Source organism: Castor canadensis, chromosome 6 (assembly GCF_047511655.1).
Source record: "Castor canadensis chromosome 6, mCasCan1.hap1v2, whole genome shotgun sequence".
NCBI classification, from domain to species: Eukaryota; Metazoa; Chordata; class Mammalia; order Rodentia; family Castoridae; genus Castor; species Castor canadensis.
This window is the reverse complement of record NC_133391.1, coordinates 43,656,604-43,681,381: the sequence shown is the minus strand read 5'-3', so window position 1 is coordinate 43,681,381 and position 24,778 is coordinate 43,656,604. Positions and strand designations below refer to the sequence as shown.

Below are 24,778 nucleotides of genomic sequence, written 5' to 3'. Positions count from 1 at the left end.
GGCCCTATTCTCTTCTCATTGGCTGAGAGGGCTTGGTCTGCACTGTCACTTGCCAGGAACCGGAAGCCGATTTATAAAGTCACGAAAGGTGGAACTTGTGCTGGGTTTTCCTGTTCCATTTTCTTCGCCCCCTATTTCAGCCTAAGCTCTGGTCAGGCGCCCACTGGCCTACCTTCGCTTTCGCCATGGCCCTCAGCGATGCCGACGTGCAAAAGCAGGTGAGTGGCAGGAGTTCGTTTCCCGAAGGCGCAACGCCGACACAGGGTGGCGGGCCGGAGTCCAGCTCAGGAAGACTCGGGTCTTGAGCAGCCCGAGTGCTGCTGCAGGCCCTTCCCGCAGCTCCCTGGCCCTAGCAGTCCGTGTGCGGGGAGGAAGTTTGCTGAGTTCTCTGGTCTCAGGTGCGGCCGGCTCGCCAGCGCGCCGGCCTCCTGACCGTCCTAGCCGGTGGCCTCCCCCTTCGGCACCTCTGTTTTCCCGGAGTACTCACTGCGGGATCCGCAAGAGCTGTGCAAGGGCTGGCTGACTACAGACTGTCATTTGATGTTTTTAAATTTTACCACCACCGAAAGGCTCAGTATATGATAAGAAAAAAATTGTTGGGGAAGAGCAGCTGTCAGTGTTTTGAGGTCATTCGCTTTGTGAACTTTCTTCATCTTGGGGAAGTCTTTTTCATAAGAAGTCTAGCTTGTGCATTAATGCAGGGAGGGGGAATCTAATAAAGGTACATACTTAATTGTCACAATGACACCTCCCCCCGGACAGCTAATATATGCTAGTAAAAATGTAAAAAAAAAAAAATGCCAAAAAAGATTTGACAAATGCAAAATCCTCTTTTTTTCCATGTGTGAGCCTGAGTTCCCAACAGTGTTTGGCACAAAATAGGGGAGCCAGGGCTTATGGAAAACATTGTTGCTCAGTCGTAAACTTACATCAGTTTGTAAACTATATAATCAGCCCTGGAAAACATGTTTTGGTTTTAAAAATTTGCTGTACCTTCAGGTTTGTAGGCATTAGAATATTATAACGTATCGGGCGTGGTGGGGCAATGCTGTAGTCCCAGTTGCTCAGGAGGATTGAAGTTGTTGGCCAGCCTGCACTACATAGCGAGATCTCTCCTCTAAATAAATAAAATAAAAGAATATTGCAAGGCGAAAGTCTCTAAACACGTTGGTGTTGGTAGGTCTACAACAAGAGAAAAAGTGGTTTCCATGTGCCTTGCTGATTGATATCCTGAAAGGGATCCTTACATTTACTCATCAGATTGCGGATTAGTTTTTCAGAGAAGGACGTTTAAAAAAAAAGAAAAAAAAAAAAAGGACGTTTAAGGCTGCATTTTACGTCTGCATAGTTTAGAGAACTAAGTCTTTTTTTTCCGTGTATTGGGAAAATTCTCTGACTAAGGGACGCTCACTGACTTATGCATCTTAGATGAGCAATAAAATGTCTTTTCCTCCCACGTTTCCATTTCCTTAAAAAAAAAAAAAAAAAAAAAGTCTTTTCATCTTATCCTTACCGGAATATGCACAAAGAACAGTAAGAAGTCTTTTTCTTTTTTCTTTTTGGTTCTTGTGCTAATCACAAAAGGGAAATGACAAAAGTAATATCTATGGAGAAGGTTAGGAAGTGCAGTATTCTTACAGAAAATGAGGTTTTTGAACATTTATTGATGCTTCTGATTTTGAATATAGGAAAAACTTGATGTCGTGGAAAAATACAGTGCCTCCACTTGCTTTTATGAATCACAGTACTAACTCCCTTTTTCCTCTTATTGCTTGTTCCATTGGAAGCTTCCTCAGAAAAAGTACACTGCAAAAGTAAAACAGTGTTTCTCCTTGGACTCTAGATCAAAATCATGTTTTCTTTAGATACAATGAGAGAAACTAAGAATCTTGTGTATTGCCTGTACCCCACCACACTACATTTAAGGCAGTGTTTTGTTTTTTTTTTTATTGGTAGGGGGAGTTTGCTGGGGATCAAATCCAGGCTTTGCGACACAATGGATTTGCCACTGAGCTACACTCATGAGTTTTTGAGGTTTTTTCCCATGTGTTCTGTTCAGAGTATTTTCAGCAGTGTATAAGCCAAGTGTCAAACACATAGTAGGTTGAGTTTTTTTTTGAGGGGGGGGGGACTAATATTTCTTTATTTATTTATTTTGTGGGATCTGGGTTTGAATTCAGGGCTCTGTGCTTGCAAAACAGGCACTCTACCACTTGAGCCACACCTCCAGTCCATTTTGGTCAGTTTATTTTGGAGATGGGATCTCGAAAATTATTTTCTCTGGCTGTCCTACAACCTCGATCCTCCCAATCTCAGCCTACCAAGTAGCTGGGATTACAGGCATAGCCACTGGTAGGTTCTTAATAAATCCTGGATTCCCTGACTTCATCACTATCATATTAAAATATTTGTATATATTTGCTTTGTGTATGTGTGTAATGCTGACCATCACTCACATGCCAGGTAAGCTGTCTACCACTGGGCCACACCCCAGAGCCCAAAATTTGCTCTTTTGTCTGGGTGTATGGTTATTTACTAAATTTTTAGTTGAGTTGGGCATGATGACACACCTGTAATCCTAGTTGTTAGGAGGTAGAGACAGGATTACAGTTTGAGGCCAGCCAGAGGAAAGGTTAGCAAGACTGTCTCAAACAAACTAAAGGGCTGTGAATGTAGCTCAAGTAATAGAGCTTGAGGCCCTAGCTTCCATCCCCAGAATCAGATACACACGCGCGCGCGCACACACACACACACACACACACACACACACAAAAAAAAAAAGAAACCTGACTCAACGTTTAATTACTGGGTTAGCAAAAAAAAAACCAAAAAGTATTTTGTGAAGGTCTGGTTTTACTGCCTTGGGGGGAGGGTGGAGTTAAAATGTCCTTAAGGGGTTCACTGTTGGAACTTTTGGTTGACTGTAAATAGGCTTCTCTGTTTTGTACTAGGCCAGGCTAGTCGGGTTCACTCTGGCAGCTGAGGGTCCAGCATAGGTGATGAAGGCAGATAATACAGTTTTACATCAGGACTCACCTCTAGAGGCCAGGCCAGTCTTGTAGCATTTATAAACACCAATTTGGATTACTGTATTTAAGCTACTTTTTTTTTTTTGCCCGTACTGGAGATGGAACCCATGGCCTCTAAAATTCAAGGCAAGTTCTGTACAACTGAGCCACACTCAATGCCCTATGTAAATTACTTTTAAAATTCCAGAGAGAGTGAGTTCATTGAGGCTTCAAACAGAACCTGTAGAGAAGCTCATTCCTCACTGTCACTACACACACCCTAAGTCTGGGAGGGCTCATCTTTAAGCAAGGTACACATAGTTTTGGGTTAGTTACCCGCAAAGGTTCAAGGCATGAGGTTTTCTCAGCTTTACTGGGGTTTGAACTCAGAGCCTCACATTTGCTAGGAAGATGCTTTACCACTTGAGCCACACCCCCAAACCTTTTTTGCTGTAGGTATTTTTTCCATAGGATTGAGGACTGACCTGGACCTCAGTACTCCTATTTATGCTTCTCTCTGCACCCAGCTTTTTATTGGTTGAGAGCCTAGCGTTTTATTAATGAAGATGCGGGTCTCACAAACTTTTTGCAGGGTCTGGCCTCGAACCTCCATCCCCCGATCTCCGCCTTCCAAGTAGCTAGGATTACAGGTGTGAGTCACTGTGCCTGGCTTGAGGTTTTCTAAATATTGTATTATCTATGAAGTAGACTGATTGCCATATTTTTTTTTTTTGCTTAATCAACAGTACACTGGCTCCTAAGAATCTTTTTCAAAGAAGAAAGCTGTCCTTTCTAGCCAGGCACTCTACCACTTAAGTCACTATCCCAGCCCTTCTAAACCATTCTGTCTTTGCCACAAAGATGTATTCTTAGCTCACTTTTTTCTTAATTCACTTTTTTAAAAATTCTGCTTAAAAAAATACATAGTATAATATTGACCACCTTAACCATTTTTAGTTGTACAGTTCACTAAGTATATTCACATTGTTGTGAAACAAAACTCACTTTTGTACACCTGTGTGTACTACAGGTTTAGGATACCTTTGTGGTACATGGACAGGTTTTATTGGAATTGTTTCTAGATTGTTAATCCCCATTAGGTATCTGGTACACACTACTCCTCAGGAGACTGAAACTGCCAACATACTCTCATTGGTTAACAGATGTTTCCTGAGTACCTACCTATTTGGGAGAGGTTGTTTCATGGTATTAGCAATAGGCAAGATCCCTATGCTCATGGAGCTTTACTTTTTAGTGGAAGAGACAAGGGATAAACACCTAGAGATCCTATGTAGATTTTTAGCCTTTTCATTTTTTTCCTCATCACTCATTTCAGGAAGAGCCCCTATGAAATGAGCCTTCCTACCAGTGAGTTTGATGAGCTGTGCTGGTTGTAGTTCTACTCGGACAATAGTCTTACAAGTCAGAGTTCGATCAGTCACTCCAAACTCATTGAGGAGGGCTTTAGTTTACAGTTGCAGGCAGACATCTCAACCTTCCAGTTTAACAGGTTTCCTAGCTTAGTTGAGGATGGGAGCAGGGAAGCAAATAATGTAGGTGCTGGGAGGGTGGGGTTCTTCAGGGAAGGCAGACGCAGGATCAGTGTTACACATGGTGCTGGAGGCGAACTCAGCTCCCAAGTACACTTGGAGGTTGAATTTTGCCAGATCTGTTACTTGCTATTCCTGTACAGTGAGCACACCTGTCATGTTTTAGGGGCAGATCAAATTTGTGGAAAGTTGTGTGGTAGCAGTTAGTGGAAAAATAGAAGGTGTAGCTGTATGACCCTGCATATAATTCCAAGATGTTTTTGATATCTTTTTCTTTAAACCTGTTAGCAAAACAGGGGCTTCCTTGCAGCAGTAAGCTTTGGATTGATTGTGCCAACTAAAGAAGCCCCTCTTTAAAAATTGTTTCTCTTGAGCCAGGCACTGGTGGCTGACACCTGTAATCCTAGCTCTTCAGGAGGCAGAGATCGGGAGGATCAGGGTTCAAAGCCAGCCCAGACAAATAGTTCTCAACACCCTATCTTGAAAACCCTTCACAATAAAAGGGCTGGTGGAGTGGTTCAAAGTGTAGGCCCTGAATTCAAACCCCAGTACCACAAAAAAAAAAAAATTCTCTTGAAACCTGAAAAACTGAAGTTGAACATAAAATCTTTTGATGATTTTTATGTTTTCTGATTACTTGAGGAATAAAGTGCTTCTTTTTTTTTTTTTTAAAAATAATGTTTAGGTGCTATGGTAGATGAGGGACAGGGTGCCCTAGGTGCACAGAAGTGACAGGCTCAGGAAGGATTTCCCATAGGAGGTGGCAGCTAAGCAGGCTGAGGCCTGAGGTGGGGGAGGGAGGTAGTGTTGCAAGTGGAAGGTTGGAGCAAAGTTGAAGTCTTGGAGATGAGAAAGAACAGTGAACTCAAGGAGCTGTGTCTGAAGAGTGTTGAGGAATGTTGTGCAGGGTTTGTCCCAGATGGTGCTTGAATGTGTACTTTCTAAAATATACACATCTTTTTTTTTTTTTTTTTTTTGGTGGGAATGGTGTTTGAACTCAGATTGTTCTACTCCTTGAGCCACAGCTTCAGTCCGTTTTCCTCTGGTTATTTTGGAGATGGAGTCTCAAAAACTATTTGCCTGGGCTGGCCATGAACCTTGATCCTCCAAATCTCAGCTTCCTAAGTAGTTAGGATTAAGTGTAAGCCACCAATGCCCAGCCTGGCTTTTTTTTTTTGGCAGTGTGAGTTTGAACTTAGCCTATAGCTTGAGCCACTCCACCAGCCCTTTTTTTTTTTTTTAATTTTTTTTTTATTCATATATACATACAATGCTTAGGTCATTTCTCCCCCCTGCCCCCACCCCCTCCCTTACCACCCACACCGCCCCCTTCCTCTACCCCCCCTACCCCCTCGGTACCCGGCAGAAACTATTTTGCCCTTATCTCTAATTTTGTTGAAGAGAGAGTACAAGCAATAATAGGAAGGAACAAGGGTTTTTGCTAGTTGAGATAAGGATAGCTATAAAGGGAGTCGACTCATACTAATTTCCTGTGCGTATGTGTTACCTTCTAGGTTAATTCTTTTTGATCTAACCTTTTCTCTAATTCCTGGTCCCCTTTGCCTATTGGCCTCAGTTGCCTTTAAGGTATCTGCTTTAGTTTCTCTGCGTTGAGGGCAACAAATGCTAGCTAGTTTTTTAGGTGTCTTACCTATCTTCACCCCTCCCTTGTGTGCACTCGCTTTTATCTTGTGATCAAAGTTCAATCCCCTTGTTGTGTTTGCTCTTGATTTAATGTCCGCATATGAGGGAGAACATACAATTTTTGGTCTTTTGGGCCAGGCTAACCTCACTCAGAATGATGTTCTCCAATTCCATCCATTTACCAGTGAATGTATAACATTTTGTTCTTCTTCATGGCTGCATAAAATTCCATTGTGTATAAATACCACATTTTCTTGATCCATTCGGCAGTAGTGGGGCATCTTGGCTGTTTCCATAACTTGGCTATTGTGAATAGTTCCACCAGCCCTTTTTTGTGAAGGATTTTTTTGATATAGGATCTCTTAAACTGCTAGTCCAGGCTGGCTTCAAACCCAGATCCTCTTGATCTCTGCCTCCTGAGTAGCTAGGATTACAGGTGTGAGCCACTGGTACCTTGGGGCTTTTTTTTCTTTCTTTATGGGCAGTGCTGGGGATAGAATCAAGGGCCTTGCTTATGCTACAACCCCTGCTTCGGTTTTTGAGACAGAGCCCCTATATAACTCAGGCTGGCCTCAAAGTCTCAATCTTCCTTCCGCTGCTTCCCAGATTGCTGGGATCAGGGTTTACAGGCATGTACCACAGTGACTCTTTGTACTCTCTCCTAGAGGAGTGAAGTGAGACAGAAGGCAGGCATTTTTAAAAGGATCTCTGCAATATTGTAGGGAAGATCCTTTTAAAAGGATCTTCCCTACAATAGAGTAGGGAAGGTGTAGGACTGAAGGCAGGGAGACATTTGGAAGCTGTTGTCAAAATTCAGCTGCAAAGTGATGGCATGGACTGGAGTAGTGTCCGAAGATGGAGAGATGTGGGCAAATTTAAAAACTGTTAGAGGAGAGGGCTGGAGATGTACCTCAAGTGGAAGAATGCTGCCTAACCAGCACAAAGCTCTGAGTTCAAACCTCAGTACTGCCAAAATAAAAAAGTGGCAAAAAACTGTTAGAAGAGAGAATTGGTAGGACTTGGTGATCAATTGGATGTGAGGACTGAGGGAGAAGGAAGAGTCAGTCTGTTGGTTCTGATGTCTTAGGTGAAGATAGGAGGGAGAAGGGAGGGGGTAACCCACAGTTAATATTCAATGTGTTGAATTTAGGTTTTTGTGAGTAGGTGTGCAAGTCAGTCACACTTTCAAACTTTTCATTGCTGTGACATATACCTAAAAGAATCAATTTAAAGGAGGTGGGATTTATTTTGGCTCATGATTTCCATAGTTTTAGGTCTATAGTCACAGGACTAAAACTGGGCCATGGTGAGGGAGTATATCATGGCAGGGTGCATATGGCAAGCAAAGCTGCTTATCTCATGGTGGCCAGGAAGCAGAACAAAAGGGAGGCACAGGGGACAAGATACATCCTCAAAGGCATACCGTCAGTGACCAACTAGTCCCCACTTCCTGTTTTCCACCACCTCCAAAAATGCCTTTATGAATCCATCAAGGGATTAGTCCATTGATTAGGTCACAGCCCTCATGATCTAATTACCTCTCTCTCAATGATTGGACCCACCAGGTGAGGACAAAGCCTTCAACACTGGAGCCTTTGGGAGGTTATAACCCTCAAAATAATCATAACAGTAGGATATCCCAAAAGAGCACCTCCAAGAGGCAGAGGAAGAATGGTATGGCCCCAAAAGAGATAAATAACAAGGGAGGAAGTCAGGAAGCAAACACAAAGAGATTCTTAAAGGGAAGTTGGGCCAGGTTTGGAGGTTCACACCTGTAATCCTAGCTATTTGGAAGACAGAGATCAGGAGGATTCCAGTTCAAGGCCAGCCTGGGCAAGTACTTCACAAGATCTATCTCAAAAATACCGAACACAAAAAACAGCTGGTGGTGTGGCTCAGGTGATAGAAATCCTGTCTAGCAAGTGTAAGGCCCTGAGTTCAAACCCAAGTACTGCCAAAAAAAAAAAAAGAAAAGTAAAGTTGGTCTGAAAGATCAAGTAAAATGCTAAGATTTAAGGGCAAGGAGATTGTCGCTTTATGATAGAGCACTTTCTGTGGAGCAGAGGGGGCAGAGGTCAGATTGAAGTGTGTTGTGAGTAGAAGGTAAGAAAGCTTGAGGGATGTGGTGGTACACACCATAATCCCAGTACTCTGGAGGCTAAGGCAGGAGGATTAAGAGTTCAGGGTCATTCAGGGATACATAGTGAGGTCATAGCTAAATAAATAAATAAGGCTGGGCACTACTGGCTCAGGCGTGTAATCGTAGCTACTCAGGAGGCAGAGATCAGGAGGATCAAGGTTCAAAGCCAGCCCAAGCAAATAGTGAGACCCTATCAAAAAAAAAAAAAACAAAACAAAACACCATCACAATAAAAAAAAGGGGTGGTGGAGTGGCTCAAGGTGTAGGCCCTAGCTCAAACCTCAGTACTGCCAAAAAAAAAAAAAAAAATTGATAATAAAGCAGGGTGCCAGTGACTATGCCTATAATCCAAACTCAGGAGGCAGAGATGAGGAAGATCGCAGTTCAAAGCCAGCCCTGGGCAAATAGTTGGTGAGACCCTATCTTGAAAAAAACCCACCACAAAAAAGGGCTGGCAGAGTGGCTCAAACAGGAAGAGGGCCTGCCCAGCAAGCATGTATCCCTGAGTTCAAACTCCAGTGCTGCAAAAAAAAGTCAACAATAAATCCATGTTTCTTTTTGACATATTTTATTAGAGATGAGAAAGAAGGGTGCTGGCTAAAGGGGTGTTAAGTGGAGGAGTGTATATACCAGTCCTCCCAAATATTCCAAGTTCCTTGAGAGGAGAATGATGTCCTGTTTTTCTGTGTTACTGAATTATAGCATCTTGTCTCTTTGGTAGAACCCATTTCAAAGAACAAAAACTATCTCATCCCTGTATTCAGCTGGTACATATATCCATTTAATAAATAATTATTGAGTGAATCAGAAAAACAAGATCATATTTTTTTCTTTTATTGAATTCAAATATAAGATCTTTTTCTCACAGATAAAGCACATGATGGCTTTCATTGAACAAGAAGCCAATGAGAAAGCAGAAGAAATAGATGCGAAGGTAAGATCCATTTTCTAACTTTAAGTTTTATACAGTTTTGCTAACCAAAACATTACATGGGACTGATAAAAATGTCTATTTTTTTTTTTTTCCTGGTGGAACTGGGGTTTGAACTTGGCTTCGGATTTGTAAAGCTGGTGCTCTATTGCTTGAGCCACACCTTCTGTCTTCCTGTCATTGTCCTTGGTGTTGTTACTGTCCCTGTACTGTGTGTAATTAAGTATTTTCTAGCTTGTAATAATAACAATGGTAATATTGAGAATGGAAGAGTGAGCTGAGATGGAAAGCAAGAAAAAGAAAAGGGGAAAACAAATATACAGACAAGAGGGAGAAAGCAGAACAAGGTATCAGACAAGAGAGTTTCAAAGGTATAAACAGGGAGTGTTAGTGTGCTAATCGACAGTAAGCTGAACAGACAATAGAGAGACAGAGAGAGGATTGAAAATCAAAGATAAAAAAAATAAAAAATAAGTATATGAAAGTAATATCTATATATAAAAATGAATTAAAATAAAATGGAAAATAGAAAATTAAAAAAAAAAAAAAAAACCAAAAAACTTCCAAGTTTGGGGGTTGGGGATTTAGCTCAGTGGAAGAGCGCTTGCCTGGCAAGTGTAAGGCCCTGAGTTTGGTCCCCAGCACCGAAAAAAACAAAAAAAAAAAAAAAAACTTCCAAGTTTATATGCAATGCAATTTCAGTTTTAATAATTTGGATGTCCGTCTCAATCTCCAGTCCTGGAGTTGGTGCCTCAGATGTTGTTCTGTAGTTGTCTCATCAAAGGGGATGCATAAAGTAGAACAAAACTGCACACACACACACACACACACACACACACGGAAAAAAAAAAAAAAAAGCCACACACACACGAAAAAAAAAAAAAAAAAAAAGCCCCACCAAGAGTCCCCAGTTCAAATGCAGTTTCAGTAAGTTTTTCGGCTTGAGAAAAAAAAGCGTCTGGAGGCAGTTCTGAGAGTGGTATCTGCAACTGTGGCTGCCTGCCTGCTGTTCTCAGCCTGTAGCTGGCGGCATTATTTATGCAGATCTCTGGGGTGAGCTTAGCACTCACCTGGCCCCGCAGGCTTTGTTTGCTCAGAGTTCTCCTGTGCGGGAGCCTCTGCCACAGGCTTTCCCCTTTCCAAGCACTGGGGAAGGTGCCACTGCCCCGCGTTGTCAGGCCTGCGTGTTTATTTACAGTTCACGTGGGAAGTGGGTCTTCCCTCCTCTCACAAGCGTCTCCGCTCCTGGTTGCTGGGCGCGCCCCGCTCCCGCCAGAGCCTCTCCGGCCTGCCCGGCTTGTTTATTTACAGCCCCGGGAAGGGTTCCCTTCCCCCAATCTTCAGCGCTCAGGGCCCCCCACCCTCTTTCCAGCGTGTCTTAACTGTTCTTACTGCTTAGTACTCAGTTTCTCTTTTTTTCCCGGGTGGAGGTCAGTCTGTCCAGGGGGCTATGCTGCTCTGGCCCAGGCTTGTCTGTGGGGCTACCGCGGTACCGCGAAATTGAGCCACACCTTCAGTCCACTTGGCTCCTGTTATTTTGGATATGGGGACTCAAGAACTATGTGCCAGGGCGGTGGGGGGGAAGGTGGCCCAAATAATGTATACACATGTAAGTAATTGTAAAAATGATAAGATAAATTAAAAAAACAAACCTATGTGCCTCCCAAGATTGAGGATCCTAAGATCCTTCCAATCTCAGCCTCCCAAGTTGCTAGGATTACAGGTATGAGCCAGCAGTGCCTGGCTTGATTATTTAAGGAGACAAGTGGGCTGGTGGAGTGGCTCAAGTGGTAAGAGCACCTGCTTAGCAAGCTCGAGGACCTGAGTTCAAACGCTAGTGCCACCAAAAAAAATGGAAAAAGACTATTTTACCTCCCATTAGGCTATTGTTTAGTGTTATCTTTATCTTTATGGAAGCACTGTGACTTCTCTTCTCTCCCTCCCCACCCCCACACTCTCCCAGTTTTACTGTGTAGTCCAATGTATCCTAGGACTCACTATGTAGACCAGGCTGGCCTCAAACTTGAGATCTTCCTATCTCAGCCTTCAGAGTGCTGGGATTACTGGCACGCACCACTGAGTCTGTCAACACCACAGTTTTCTTCTATGACTAGTTCCCTTATTTTTCTCTGGGACTAATAAAAAAACTGTTGATAAATGCATTCCTATTTGAAGTAATTTTATCCTAAAGGTTAGGAGTGTAGCTAAGTGGTAGAATGTTTGCTTATCATGAGCAAGGCCCTGGATTCCATCCCCAGCACTGCACTAAAACAAAAAAAAGGTCAAAGCTTTCTTATCCAGTGTAACACCATCTGTGTGTATTTCCCACAAAAGGCATAGAATAAGCTGTAAGGCATTTATTTTAGAATGTGCAAGTTCAAGGACCTGTGCCAAGCCTTGAATATCCAAATTTGACCCATGAAACTAATAACCTGTGTTTATATAAGCAGCATCTTTATTTTTTGGTGGTGGTACTAGGATTTGAACTCAGGGCCTCATGCTTCCTAGGCAGGCGCTGTACCACTTGAGCACTCCACTAGACCTTTTGTGTTGGGTATTTTCGAGATAGTGTCTTTCGAATTATTTACAGGGACCGGCTTTGAATCGAGATCAGCTGATCTCTGCCTCCTGAGTAGATAAGGATTACAGGCATGAGCCACCATCGCCTGCCTTTTTTTTTTTTTATTTCAGGGGCTATTTTTTAAACTATTTATTTTATTTTAGCAGTACAGGGGCTTGAACTCAGGGCCTCATGCTTGCTAGGCAGCACTCTACCACTTGACACACTCCACCAGCCCTAGCTATATCTTAAAGACTATTGACATTTGTCTTATTTAATTCATGAGAAAATAAACTTTTTGTTGTTGTTGTTGTTTGGTAGGACTGCGGTTTGAACTCAGGGCTTCACACTGGCAAAGCAGGTGCTCTACCACTTGAACTATACTTCCAGTCCATTTTCTTTTTGTTATTTTGGAGACGGGTCTCCCAAATTATTTGCCTGGGTTGGCCTCGAATCTCCATCCTCTTGATCTCAGTCTCCCAAGAAACTAGGATTACAGTTAGAGCCACCAGCACCCAGCTAGAATACTGTTTTTTTTATTATTTCATTTTACAAGGGAGTTTATTATTAAGACTGGGCTCACTTGACCAGATTTTATAGGCAGTAACCCAAGTTTTGTGTTCTTTAATTATACACTAGTAAAAAAATGGATTAAATGCCAAGCATTATGGTACACAGCTGTAATCCCAACATTCAGGAGGCTGAGGCAAGAGGATCACAGGTTTGGAGGCAGTGCTACATAGCAATACCCTGTCTCATGAAAATGGATTTTCATTTAGAATGCATAATAATTTTTTCATGAAAAGAATCTTCTATCCAGGGCTGGATTTGTGATTCAGGTGGTTGTGTGTCTGCCTAACAAGCACATAATCGTTGAGTACAAACCCCAGTACTGTCCCCTGCCCCCCAAAAAAGAATTTTCTGATTGTACCTTTTGTAACTTTGTGTATGTGGCATGGTACTCTTACCCTTTATCACATTTTTAGTTTCCTGGTTCATTGTTTGTAATAAAAATCACTGGTCTTTCCTTTTGAATAAATTATAAGTAATCTTTGAAGACAAACATCACAATAAATTTTCTGTTTTAGAAATGGTAGATGTATTGTGTACTCATATATGAAAATGGAACAGTGATACCTGTTGAAACTATTCTAAGAAGCAGGGGCAGAGAGAGATAAATGAAAATGATGGAGGGGGTGAATTTAAGATATTGTAAGTACTTTTGTAAATGTCACAATGTTCCTCAGTATAACAGTAATAATAATTTTTAAAAAATGGACTAAATGACCATAAGCAAGTATCCCTTAACCAGATGCTTGAAATAAAACTGTCAAAATCTGATGTAATGATTGATGATAATTAATTCCCTGTAGGCAGAAGAAGAGTTCAACATCGAGAAAGGTCGTCTTGTGCAGACCCAAAGACTGAAGATTATGGAATACTATGAGAAGAAAGAAAAGCAGATTGAGCAACAGAAGAAAATGTAAATACACAGATTTCAAAAGCCAGTAAATCATAGGACTGCGGTATAAGCTCAGTGGCAGAGTGCTTGCTTGGCATGTGCAAAGCCCTGAGTCCTATCCCCAGCATCACCTCTCAAAAAAAAGGTTAATGGGATAAGAGGACAGAGCAGCTTTGGAGTCCAGATCTTAATTGGCTACTTACTACTTAATCTGACCTTGGGCAGTTGTTTAACTTCTCTGTCCTCATTTGTGAGAGTGGAAGATTTGCAAGATTGTTAAAGATTAATTTTCAGTAACTGCTGTGAAAGCTCTTGCCACTTTTTCATTACTCATCAAAATTTCCTTTTGAAAATAAGTTGGCAGAAACCACTAAATATATCTCAGTGGGGTTTTCTTTGCTCATTAGAAAGAGAATTACTAGTTGCCAAATCTTCATGATACATACATAGGAGACTATATATTTCTTTCTGCATGGTTTTTGTTTTTTATGCTGTCCTGATAATATTTTCCCATGCCTTTTGCAGTCAGATGTCCAATTTGATGAATCAAGCAAGGCTAAAGGTCCTCAGAGCAAGAGATGACCTTGTCACTGTGAGTAATTAGCCTCTAGTAGTTGTTGTAAAGTTATAAAATGTTTATTCACTTGCCCTTTAGTGAGAATCATCAGTTAACATTAAGAAGTTGATGACTTTTTGTTTTTGTTTTTGCTTTGAGATGGGGTGTCACTATGTAGCATAGAATTCTGATCCTCCTTTGCCTCAGCCTCCCTAGTACTGAGAGTACAGGTATGTGTCACCATCCCCAGTCTGATGAATAATTTTTAGAAAGAACTTTTTTTTTTTAGCAAATCATTATCCTAGGTATTATGGTAAGTACAAATATAAACAAAAGACCAGCCCTAAGTTCAAGAACCCTCTGATCTCACAGAACATTGTAGAGCAACAGTAGAGGGACTGTACAGTGCATGAGGCTAGAAAGGTGGGATTGGGTGAATCTAGGACCATGCATGTAAGGCTGAAGTGTAGCAGCTGCTTTCAGTGGAAAGCCATTGGAGTTTTGGTTTTATTTTGTGGGCAATATCATAAACAGGGCTCATGGTGTGAGCGTGAAGGCTGAATTTAACAGGGAAGGCATTCGAAGCAAGAGCACCATTTGGGAAGTATTGTAGTCATTCAAGAAAGAGGGTAGAACCTGCAGAAGCATAGCACTTAGTTGAGATGGTCTAGAGTTCTTTGAATTGTATTCAAAACCAAACAAATGCCAGCTGTTTCCATTTTATTCATGGTTACTGTGGAGTCCCAAGCTTCATTATGAAAAGGAGAAATAGGTGTTATACAAATATCAGGAAAGAAAAAATGCGATTATTTTGTTTTTGTTTTCTTGTTTGTTTGTTTTTTCATTTTGTAGTTATGATTAAACTGAAAAGATTACTGGTTATGAAAAGAATATACATTCTCTTTATGAATTAATAGTTTTCTTGCCTGCCAACAATAACCAGTTAGCACATAAAATAATAAAGATTAGGGTAAGCTGTGTGACACACTTGAACCACTCTTCCAGCTTTAGAGCTAAATGTCAATGAGGAAGACAGACCTATAGGAAAAAAGTTATAAAACTAAATAAATAAAACCTAAATAAATGGAAAACACACCATTGTCTTAGATATTAAAAGAAATATAAGCCAGTGTTGTGTTATGTATCTGTCCTTATGAACCCACTATGGTGGGAATGAGAACTGAAGATGGTTTTCAGTATTTGCACTTATTATAGGAAGACTTTCTATACGTTGATTAATCATTGACTCCTTTTCTTCCAAATCCAACACTATATTTTCATTCGTGAGTAACAAGGAGAATGGTGGTTCCAGTAACAAAAGTGGTGTTGGGTATAGTGGTACATACCTGTAATCCCAGTAGTGGGGAGACTGAGGCAGGAGGATCATTAGTTCAAGGCCAGCTTGAGCTACATAGCAAGACCCTGACTCAAAAAAAAAAAAAAAAAATGGGAACTCAGAAAGATGAGATGTTTTGCTAAGAAAAATGCTTTGAGGAGCTGACCCCTTTGACTCACCCTGTAATCCTAGCTACCTGGAGGCCAACATTGAGAGGATTTTGATTTGAGGCCAGCCCAGGCAAATAGTTCACGAGACTCTAACTGCAAAATAACCAGGTCTGGTGATGTAGCCCAGGCTGGCCTTGAACTCATGATACTTCTTCAGCCTCCCAAATACAGATAGGCTTGGACTATTGCCCTTGGCTTATGTGCTGTCTTTCTGAAGATAAATAATAGTAAAGTGCAAAGGATCTGAAACATTATCTAATATGCTAAAGAAATACGTTATAGAAATGGTTTTTTGTTTTGTTTTCTTTTTCAGTGCCAATTGGTAACTCATAGATACTTCAGAAATGCTACTTCTCTCAGCTCAAGATAGGGTCTTGAGCATCATTTGTCTGGGGAAGCCTTCGAACTTTGATCCTCCTGATCTCTGCCTCCTGAGTAACTAGAATTATAGGTGGAATTACCTAGCTAGAAAAGATTTTTTCACTAAGTGCTGGAATGGAACCCATGCTAAGCCAGTGCTCTACCACAGAAGTCACCCCAACCCCTGATGATAAATTTTCTGATACTGCACTTGTCTTGGCATATTTAGGTTTTGTAACCAAATGCAAATGACTCAGTGGTTAGCAGATCTGACTTCTTTTGTGTTTGCAGTGCTGGGGATCAAATACAGGGCCTTGCACATGCAAGGCAAGCACTCTACCACTCAGCGACACTGCCAGCCTTTTCTCTTCTAATTTCAGCTAACTGGTCCTTATGCTTTTTTTTTTTTTTTGGTGGGACCAGGGTTTTGAACTCAGGGCTTTCTGCTTGCAAAGCAAATGCTCTACTGCTTGAGCCACATCTCCAGTTCCTTGCCATGCTTTTTATTTTCATCTACTTACTTAATATTGTTTTTCTAATTCACTTAAAGTTTTAATTTAAAATATTTATTGATATGCTTTTGTAAGCTGCTTGATTGTGGTAGTGCTGGCCTGTAATCCCACCTACTCAGGAGGCTTGGGGCAGGAGAATCACAGATTTAGGGCCAGCCTGGACAATTTAAATTTAATTTAATTTAAAAAATTAACACGAGCTCATTGGGAGAGTGCTGGCCTACCATGTGTGAAACCTTGGATTAAAAATAAAATAAATAAGGGAGACTGGGGAAGTGATAGAGTGCTTGCCTAGCATGCTCAAGGCCCTGGGTTCAATTCCAAGCACTGCATGCATACATACATACATAGACATACAAATAAATAAATACTATGTTGTCCAAGCTGGCCTTGAACTCATGATCCTCCTGCCTTAGCCTTCTGAATGCTGGGATTACAGCTATGTTCCACCATATCCACCTGTAATTCTTTTATCTTGTTCCCTTTTTTGTGTGCTGTGGCGTGAACCCAGGACCTCGTGTGCTAGGTAGATGCTCTACCACTGAGCTACACCCCAGGGCCAAACCAGTAAAAATTTTTTGTACTCTTTATATTAGCATATATTGATTGAACAAAATAATGGGCTTCACTATGACATTTTAAACATACATTTTAAAATAGGTAATGCATTCACTCCATCTAAAACCCCACAAGAGGTGAAAAGTGCTCTGACTTGCCCTCTTATGAGCACTGTTGCTTGGGTGCTGATCTGTGGAGTGAGTGCTCATTGTGGGTGTGGGTTCAGTCTTGGTGTTTTAGAGGGATGAGGGTCAAGCTGGCTCCCAGAATCAGATAAAGGACTTTTCAATAGAAGGCTGCTCCCTGCTCTCCATCCTATATTCAAATCCTGATTTGCATCTAGGGGAGCCTCCTGCTTAAAATACCCAAAAACATAATTTTTCCAAAAGTCTTATGATGTAAAACTAAGCCATATAAACATATGTTTTTATAACTAAACATATCTGACAGAGTTAAGTGGAAAATAGTTGAATTCAGAGACATTATTTGTGCCTTTTAAAAGAACTGAATCAGGCTGGTGGAGTAACTCATGCTAGAGAGTTTGCCCAGCTGGCGTGAGGCCCTGAGTTTAAACCCTACGACTGCCAAAATTAAAAAAAAAAAAACACTGAACGCTTGTAGCACGTACCTGTAATCCTAGCTTCTCAGGAAGTAGAGATCAGGAGGATCATAGTTCGAAGCCAGCCTGGGCAAATAGTTCACGAGACGCTATCTTGAAAAACCCCTTCACACAAAAAGGCTGGTGGAGTAGCTCAAGGTGTAGGCCCTGAGTTCAAGCCCCACTACCACCAAAAATAGAGAACTGAGTCTTCTTTAAGCCAGTAATGAATAAACACGTGATTTAATGACTTAATTTCCAACATACCTTTAAACTGTGTGAGATTTGTTTCCTTTTTAATTTCTAGTTCCCTTTTTTACATAGGTCAATGTTCTTTTTTTTTTTTTCCTAAAAAGTAGGGGCACGTTCCCTGGATTCTATCCTCAGTGCTGGGATTAGAGATGAAGTACCATGCTAGGCTGGGAATCATCTTGCTTTTCAAAGTTGTATCGTTCAGATCTTTTCATGCCTGTTGGCTGTGTGGATTTCTGGGTGACGGATACGTGAGGGAGACTGAACACAAGGGTTGTGTTTCAGGCTCCCTTACACCAGTGTGTTAGTGTCACATCTGCTTCATCATGTGCCTCAGGAAAGACCGGCAATAGAATGTGAGGTGACTGCAAGGCATAGTCCACAATGTGTAGATAACCTTTTCTTTTCCACTCTTTGTAGGACCTGCTGAATGAAGCGAAACAGAGACTCAGCAAGGTGGTGAAAGATACAACCAGGTACCAAGTGCTACTGGATGGACTGGTCCTCCAGGTACGTCGAGTGCCAGTTCTGAGAGCATTTGACAGTGTCTCTGATACGCCAGCCTCTTCCCTGTATCTTCACCTTAGCGTCTTCACTTTTACTTGCTCTGTGTTTACAATGTGTGCCACCAGGACAGTGATGCCTGTCTGGTTGGAGAAGGCTCTTAAGAGTCTAAATTTCCCCAGTTTAATTTTACCTCAAAATATTTTGTGTAGACACAGTTGTGCACCCCTGGTCTGATAATCCTTATTTTACTTATGTTAATCATCAAATACTTGTCCCTAGCCTCATTGCTGGGACTCGCATATGAATTTGTATTGGACCACCAGCCCTGGGTCTGTCTGTCTGGCATGTGGTAGCAGGATCTTCTCTCCATGCTCTCATACTGTTTGCTGGGCTTGGGGAGCAACCAGGCGACATTTCTCCTTACTTACTAGATGAAAGAACTGTAGGAACATGCTTTGCTGTTGCTCTATCTTAGAACTTGCATTTTCCACTCATCAAATGTAATCAATTCTTACAGGGCTTGTACCAGTTGTTGGAGCCCCGTATGATTGTGCGTTGCAGGAAACAAGACTTCCCTATGGTGAAGGTAAACAATTGAAAAGGACTTTTTTTTTAAAGACCAAAATGTGATGATGACATGGATGCACTAACAGACAGCAGCTCAAAGCTGGTGCAGGTGTGTGCTGTGGGCCCAGACTCTGGAAGCCAAGGAGGGAGACTCAAAACTGGAAACCAAAAATAAAAGCCGGCTGTGGTGGTACACCGCAATTCTACACTCACTTAGCTGAGGCAAGAGGATCGTGAGTTTGAGGCCAGCCTGTGCTACATGTGAAACCCTGTTTCAGAAAGTCCAAACCAAAAATCAGAAAGTCCCACTATGTTGTAAATGAAGTACAGAAGAGGCTGGTCAGCGTGGAGGATATCAGCAAGCTACTGTGGGATTAATGTCCTTCTTCCATGGCACTGCAACCTTTATCAGGAACAGAGATTGTTGAATATATGCATCAATTTGAGAAAATGTTATTTTGGGCTGGGAGTGTGTGTCTCAAGCTGTAGAGCACCTGCCTACCAAGTGTGAGGCCTTGAGTTCAAACCATGGTACTGCCAAAAAACTACTTTGATTTGGTGTTGGGGTATGGAATACAATAGCATTCAAGAGCAGACTTTTCTACAACACAATTGTAATGCTGCAGTAACAACCTACTTTCATCTTCCTTCCATTACCTGTGCTTGTGGTGGTGGGCGCCCATCACCACTATCCACTTCCTTTCATCTTCCTGTCTGAAACTCCGTGCCCATTAACCTCTTAACTACCCCCCTCCCCGCAATTCTGCTTTCTTTTGTGACTAGCTTATTTCACTTGGCATGATATTGTCAAGCATTACGCATGTTGTAGCATACGTCAGAGTTTGTTAAGGCCAATTACAGAACGTACCATTTTATTATCTATCTGTCTACGTACACACATGGATATTTGGGTCTGTAACCAAAGGTAGAATTGCTGGATCCTTAAGTTTTTGAAAAGGGCCGTATGGTTTTGCAAGCACTGTTTTGCATTCCCACCAGCAACGTACAGATGGTCTAATCTCTCCACATCCTCACCAACTGTTTATTTATTTTGGCAGTACTTGGGTATGAACTCAGGACCTTGCACTTGGTTAGGCATGACCCCAACCCTGTTTAATTCTTTTTTTGAGCATGGTCTCACACTTATGCTCAGGCCTGTCTAGATTATAACCCTGTTTATCCTTCCTGAGTAGCTGGGATGACAGGTGTGCACCAGCACGCCCACCTTGTGAGTTGACGTGTGGTTTCACAGACTTTTTCTCCCAGGCTGCCCTCAAACCATGATCCTCCCGATCTGTGCTTCCTTAGTAGCTAGGATTACAGATGTGAGCCACCATGTCCTGCTTGTTATCTCACCTTTTTTTGTGAATGCTACTTAAAGTTCAAGTCAATATCAAATTCCTCCCTTCTCCTTTCGCTCTCCTCCTGATGTTCTTGGAAGGTTATTTTTATTTTTACAGTATTGGAGTTTGAACTCAGGGCTTTGCACTTGCTAGGCAGGCACTCTACCACTTGAGTCACTCCTACAGACTCTTCTTGATGTTTTCATATCCCATCTTTGTTCCACTGTCCATGCTTTACACTCACTGCCTGTCCCAAGCATGTTCTGTCAGCTGTCAAACCCATAGGTGCTTCACAGAACTTGCCTTGTCTCTTCCCCCTCTACCCGCCCCATGTGCAGGCTCTCATTCTGTCTCATTCCTCCTCAGCAGTGGCACCATTTCACATCACCACTACAGCATATCTGTTTCTTTTACTTGAATCAAATAGGGATGTCCTTGTTTGTATAGTCTATTATTTTGGGGGGATATCTGCTCCATAATTTTTGTTAAAATCTTTTTTTTTTTTTAGGCTGCAGTCCAAAAAGCAATTCCCATGTATAAAATTGCCACCAAAAAAGATGTTGATGTCCAAATTGATCAGGAGGCCTACCTGCCAGAGGAAATGTAAGGCATCTTGCTGTTGACATCTGTGAGAATGGCCTTAACACTGGGCCTCTTTTTCTTTTTTCTTTTTTTTTTTTTTTTTTTTTTTTTTTGCAGTACTGGGGTTTGAACTCAGGCCCTTCACCTTGGGCCACTCCACCAGCCTACTTTTTTGTGATAGGGTTTTCAAAATAGGGTCTCGTGAACTATGTGCCCAGGCTGGCTTCGAACTGTGATCCTCCTGATCTCTGCCTCCTTAGTAGCTAGGATTACAGATGTGAGCCACTGGTACGCAGCTAACACTGGTCCTTTTTAAAATGATTGTGTATAGGGGCGTGGCTCAGTGGTAGAGCACAAAGCATTTTCTCCAACGTGGTCTTGGCCACAAGGACAGAGATGTGACTGTTTCCAGTGGAATGCTGCTGTTGTTTCTGTCACTCTGCTCTCTTGCTAACCAGTGAGCCTGCTTCAAAGACCTAGCTTATGGTTGGTCTCTTCTTCTGATGAATGGGTGGCACTTCTGCACCCTGGGCCCAGAGGTGGGTTCTCATGTCTACATTGGGTACTTGGAATGACAATCCCTACTTCTGAGTATTATCAAATATAAGAATTGTCAGCCGGGTGCTGGTGTTCATGCCTGTAATCCTGGCTACTCAGGAGGCAGAGAGTAGGAGAATCATGATTCAAAACCAGCCTGAGCAAATAGCTCAAGAGACCTGATCTCAAAACAACCCATCATAGCTGGGTGCCAGTGACTCATGCCTGTCCTAGCTATTCAGGAGGCAGAGATTGGGAGGATCACAGTTCAAAGCCAGCCTGGGCAAATAGTTCATGAGACCCTATCTGGAAATACCTAACAGAAAAAGGGCTGGTGGGGTGGCTCAAGTGGTAAAAGCGTGAGGCCTGAGTTCAAACCCTACTACTTCCAAAAATATATATAGCTAATAAATAGTTTCAAATGCCAATGGAATTTCTACTAAGGAAATGACAGAACATTTCCAGGCCGTGGTCTCCTGACAAGGAGACCTGGGACACTTTCTCCATGTCACCTGGCCACGCCATTGACGAATGCCAGACACATGAACTCATGAGAGTCAGGCCTGTAAGATTTGAGATGATTATTGTCAGAATTGATGTTTCTGGAGCTTGGCATTGAATCAGGGTTGTATGCATGCTCATATTTAGGGTTGATTCCCCATTCTGCCACTTACTAGCTGAGTACTCTTGCCTGCTTATTTACTCTCACTGAGCCCTGATTTCCTCATCTCTTATTGAGATGGCAGCGACTCAAAGAGTGCTTGTGAAGTTTAAGTGAGACCATGCACTTGACCCCTGCGGACACTGAGCGGACAGTGTGCCTCAAGCACTGAGTACAGGGCTGGTGAGTAGTAAGCGGCATTGAAGACTGCTGTTCCTCATCTGGAGCCCTTGGGGCCAGATGTGTTTGAATTTTAGGATTAGGATAGTAAATTATGCTGTGGGTGTAGCTCAGTGGTAGAGCACGTGCTTAACACCGGGGAGACCCTGGGTTCAATCCCAAGCACCGAAAGTAATAAAATAAGTACACATACCACTTGTATGATATCCTCAGCAGGTTCTGTGACTCCCTGCCACAGTCACATTACTGTCTCCTTTCAATTTTTTTGCAGTACTTGTATTTGAACTCGTAGCCTCATGGTTGCTAAGCAGGTACTCCACCACTTGAACCATGTCCCTAGCCCCAAATATTACTATTTCTGAATGGAAACATAGGAAAACACACACCTGTAATCTCATCACTTAGAAGTCAAAGGTTGGAAGAGTAAGAACTCAGAGGTTACCTGAGCTACATAGTAAGATCCTACCTCAAGGCCTAAGTAAAGATTTGCTAGTTGTTTGCTGCCAGGGTGGTAATACAAGGCCCTGAGTTCAGGACCCCAATGCCTTCCAAAAAGAAGAATAAAAGGAAATAATATATCTGCCTGTGTCAGTGACATCTCAGAACCCATTGGGGGTGCTGGCAGAGTGGTTCACAGGTAGAGCTCCTGCCTAGCAACCATGAGGCACTGAGTTCAAACTCCAGTACCACCAAAAAGAAAAAGGAGGAAGAAAAAAAAAAAAACAAAACACCGGTTGGGTTTATTATGTAATGTGGTAATTGGGCAGCACTGGGCTTTAGAACTTCATTTCACCAATAGACTGATGGATGTGTAGACTGAGATGAAGCCCTCCCATTTTCATTGTGTTTGGCAGGCCTGGCTGGTAGAATTAAATTGGATGCTGTTACAGTGGATCAAACTGGCACACAAGCAGTCACTTGGTGGCATCAGTACAAACACCGTAAACAGCTTTTGAATTAACAGCAGGCCCACTGCCTCTGTTGCACACTCCATACGCCTAAGAGACCTTCCTCTGAGGGAGAAGTGTCCTCAAGTCTGTGATGATTATTTCCTGTGTTGTTTGTAGAGCTGGTGGAGTTGAAATCTATAATGGGGATCGCAAGATAAAGGTGTCCAACACCCTGGAAAGCCGGCTGGATCTTATCGCCCAGCAGGTAAGTGTGGGAAGCTTCCTCTTACCTGCTGCTGTGAAGCGGTGTGCAGAACACGACTTGTTGCACTGGCATTTGAGATTTGTCCCTTTCCATACTTTCTAACGTTGTCTTGAGAATGAGAATTATGCACACATGAAGGAGGATTTGGGATTGGAACCAGGGTTTTGTTTATGTAGGACTCTAATGTGTACATCTTAGTGCACCTAGAGATGTTGGTAGAAGTTCTCTCTCCCCCTGAAATGATGGGAATTAAAGTGAATAATTGTTTAAGGAAATTATGTTTTCATAACATTTTCAAATGTTTCCAGATGTGCACCGAAGGAAACAAGCCTGGAAAACTCCACTTCCAGGGCATCTTCCTGGGGTGGTAGTCTCCTGGACTGCTAATTTATCCCTTTACTTGCAAGTACAGTTTACTGTTTATGCAAATGCTTATCGTGTAGCCTTAGAACCCTGTGGTTCTGAATGGTAGCCGCTAGTCACGGATGTACAGTTAAGATTAAAACTTCAGGCCTAGTGTGGTAGCATACATCTGTAATTACAGCATACACCTGTAATTCCAGCACTTAGGAGGCTGAGAGAGGAGGATTAAGAGTTCCAGACCAGCCTGGGCCACACAGTGAGACCCTGTCTCAAAAAAACCAAGATCTGGGAAGTAGCTCAGTGGTAGAGCTCTTACCTAGCATGCGCAAAGCCCTGGGTTCCAGGTACAGCACCACAGAAAACCTACAAACTTTCAGTCACCTTTTGTGAGAACAGAACCATGTGTGGCCACCACTGTATACAGTGCAGCCTGAGAAATTGAAGGTTAAATCCTCCTAACACATGCTTGCTCTGGCACATAGTGGGCACTCACTGTTTGCTGCTCCTAGACTCGTCACAATGTAACTTTAGATTTTCATTTCTTTTCTGTCAGCAGGCAGTCTTAACTCCACTGATTAGCTCAGCATCTGTCACCACACAGCAGATAAGGGGAAGACAGATGTGCCTCACTGGCTTTGTGACACAGAGGTTAACGACTTTCTGGAGGCAGATGGGCACTCTCAACAGGTTCTCCAATTGACGGTGCTCACTTTGAATTATTTTTTTCCACAGATGATGCCAGAAGTACGGGGAGCCTTGTTTGGTGCAAATGCCAATCGGAAGTTTCTGGACTAAGCCTTTGGAAGTGGGGATCACCCACTGCTCTACTTTTGAAGAAGCAAGATTGCCTCATAGCTTCCTCTTTGCTGTTCGTATATTGCTGTGTATTTACCATGGATCCCCTTCTGTAGCTAGCACCCCTGGCCCAGTGGTGACAACATAGCATGGTCCAGAACCCAGCCTGAGTGGTGCTGAGTCTTGTGCTGTCTCTCCACCCCAGAGGCTAGTCTAGAGGGTGACATGCATGCTGTCCCCTGCCCTTTGGGTGTAAGGCACACATGCAGTGTGAGTTCCTCTCAGCGGTAGTAGCTTCACTGTTACCTTACTGTACTAGAATTTATCTTTTGTAAATGTGATAGAGATGTGGAGCCATGAACACCCTTTATTTATTAAAACAAAGGCTTTCTGTGGATGGAATTGTAATTTTTTTACCTTTTTTCTTTTTTTTTGTGGTACTGGGGTTTGA

General features: G+C 42.3%; 1 protein-coding gene across 1 annotated transcript; it reads left to right on the top strand.

Moving 5' to 3' along the window:
- The first annotated feature begins 56 nt into the window (after positions 1–56).
- Positions 57–24,724, top strand: Atp6v1e1 (ATPase H+ transporting V1 subunit E1). Its single transcript, XM_020153859.2, has 9 exons — positions 57–218; positions 9,211–9,276; positions 13,207–13,316; positions 13,821–13,887; positions 18,058–18,147; positions 18,662–18,730; positions 20,563–20,657; positions 23,082–23,169; positions 24,265–24,724. The coding sequence occupies exons 1-9, from the start codon at positions 186–188 to the stop codon at positions 24,325–24,327; spliced, it is 681 nt and encodes a 226-aa protein (XP_020009448.1). The 5' UTR covers positions 57–185; the 3' UTR covers positions 24,328–24,724.
- Positions 24,725–24,778: the final 54 nt, after the last annotated feature.

Excerpts from the sequence above, each read along its gene's own strand:
- Atp6v1e1 (XM_020153859.2), top strand. The coding sequence starts at position 186 with ATGGCCCTCAGCGATGCCGACGTGCAAAAGCAG. Across the intron at positions 13,317-13,820 it reads ATTGAGCAACAGAAGAAAAT|TCAGATGTCCAATTTGATGA; the intron begins GTAAATACACAG and ends TGCCTTTTGCAG. Across the intron at positions 18,731-20,562 it reads AAGACTTCCCTATGGTGAAG|GCTGCAGTCCAAAAAGCAAT; the intron begins GTAAACAATTGA and ends TTTTTTTTTTAG.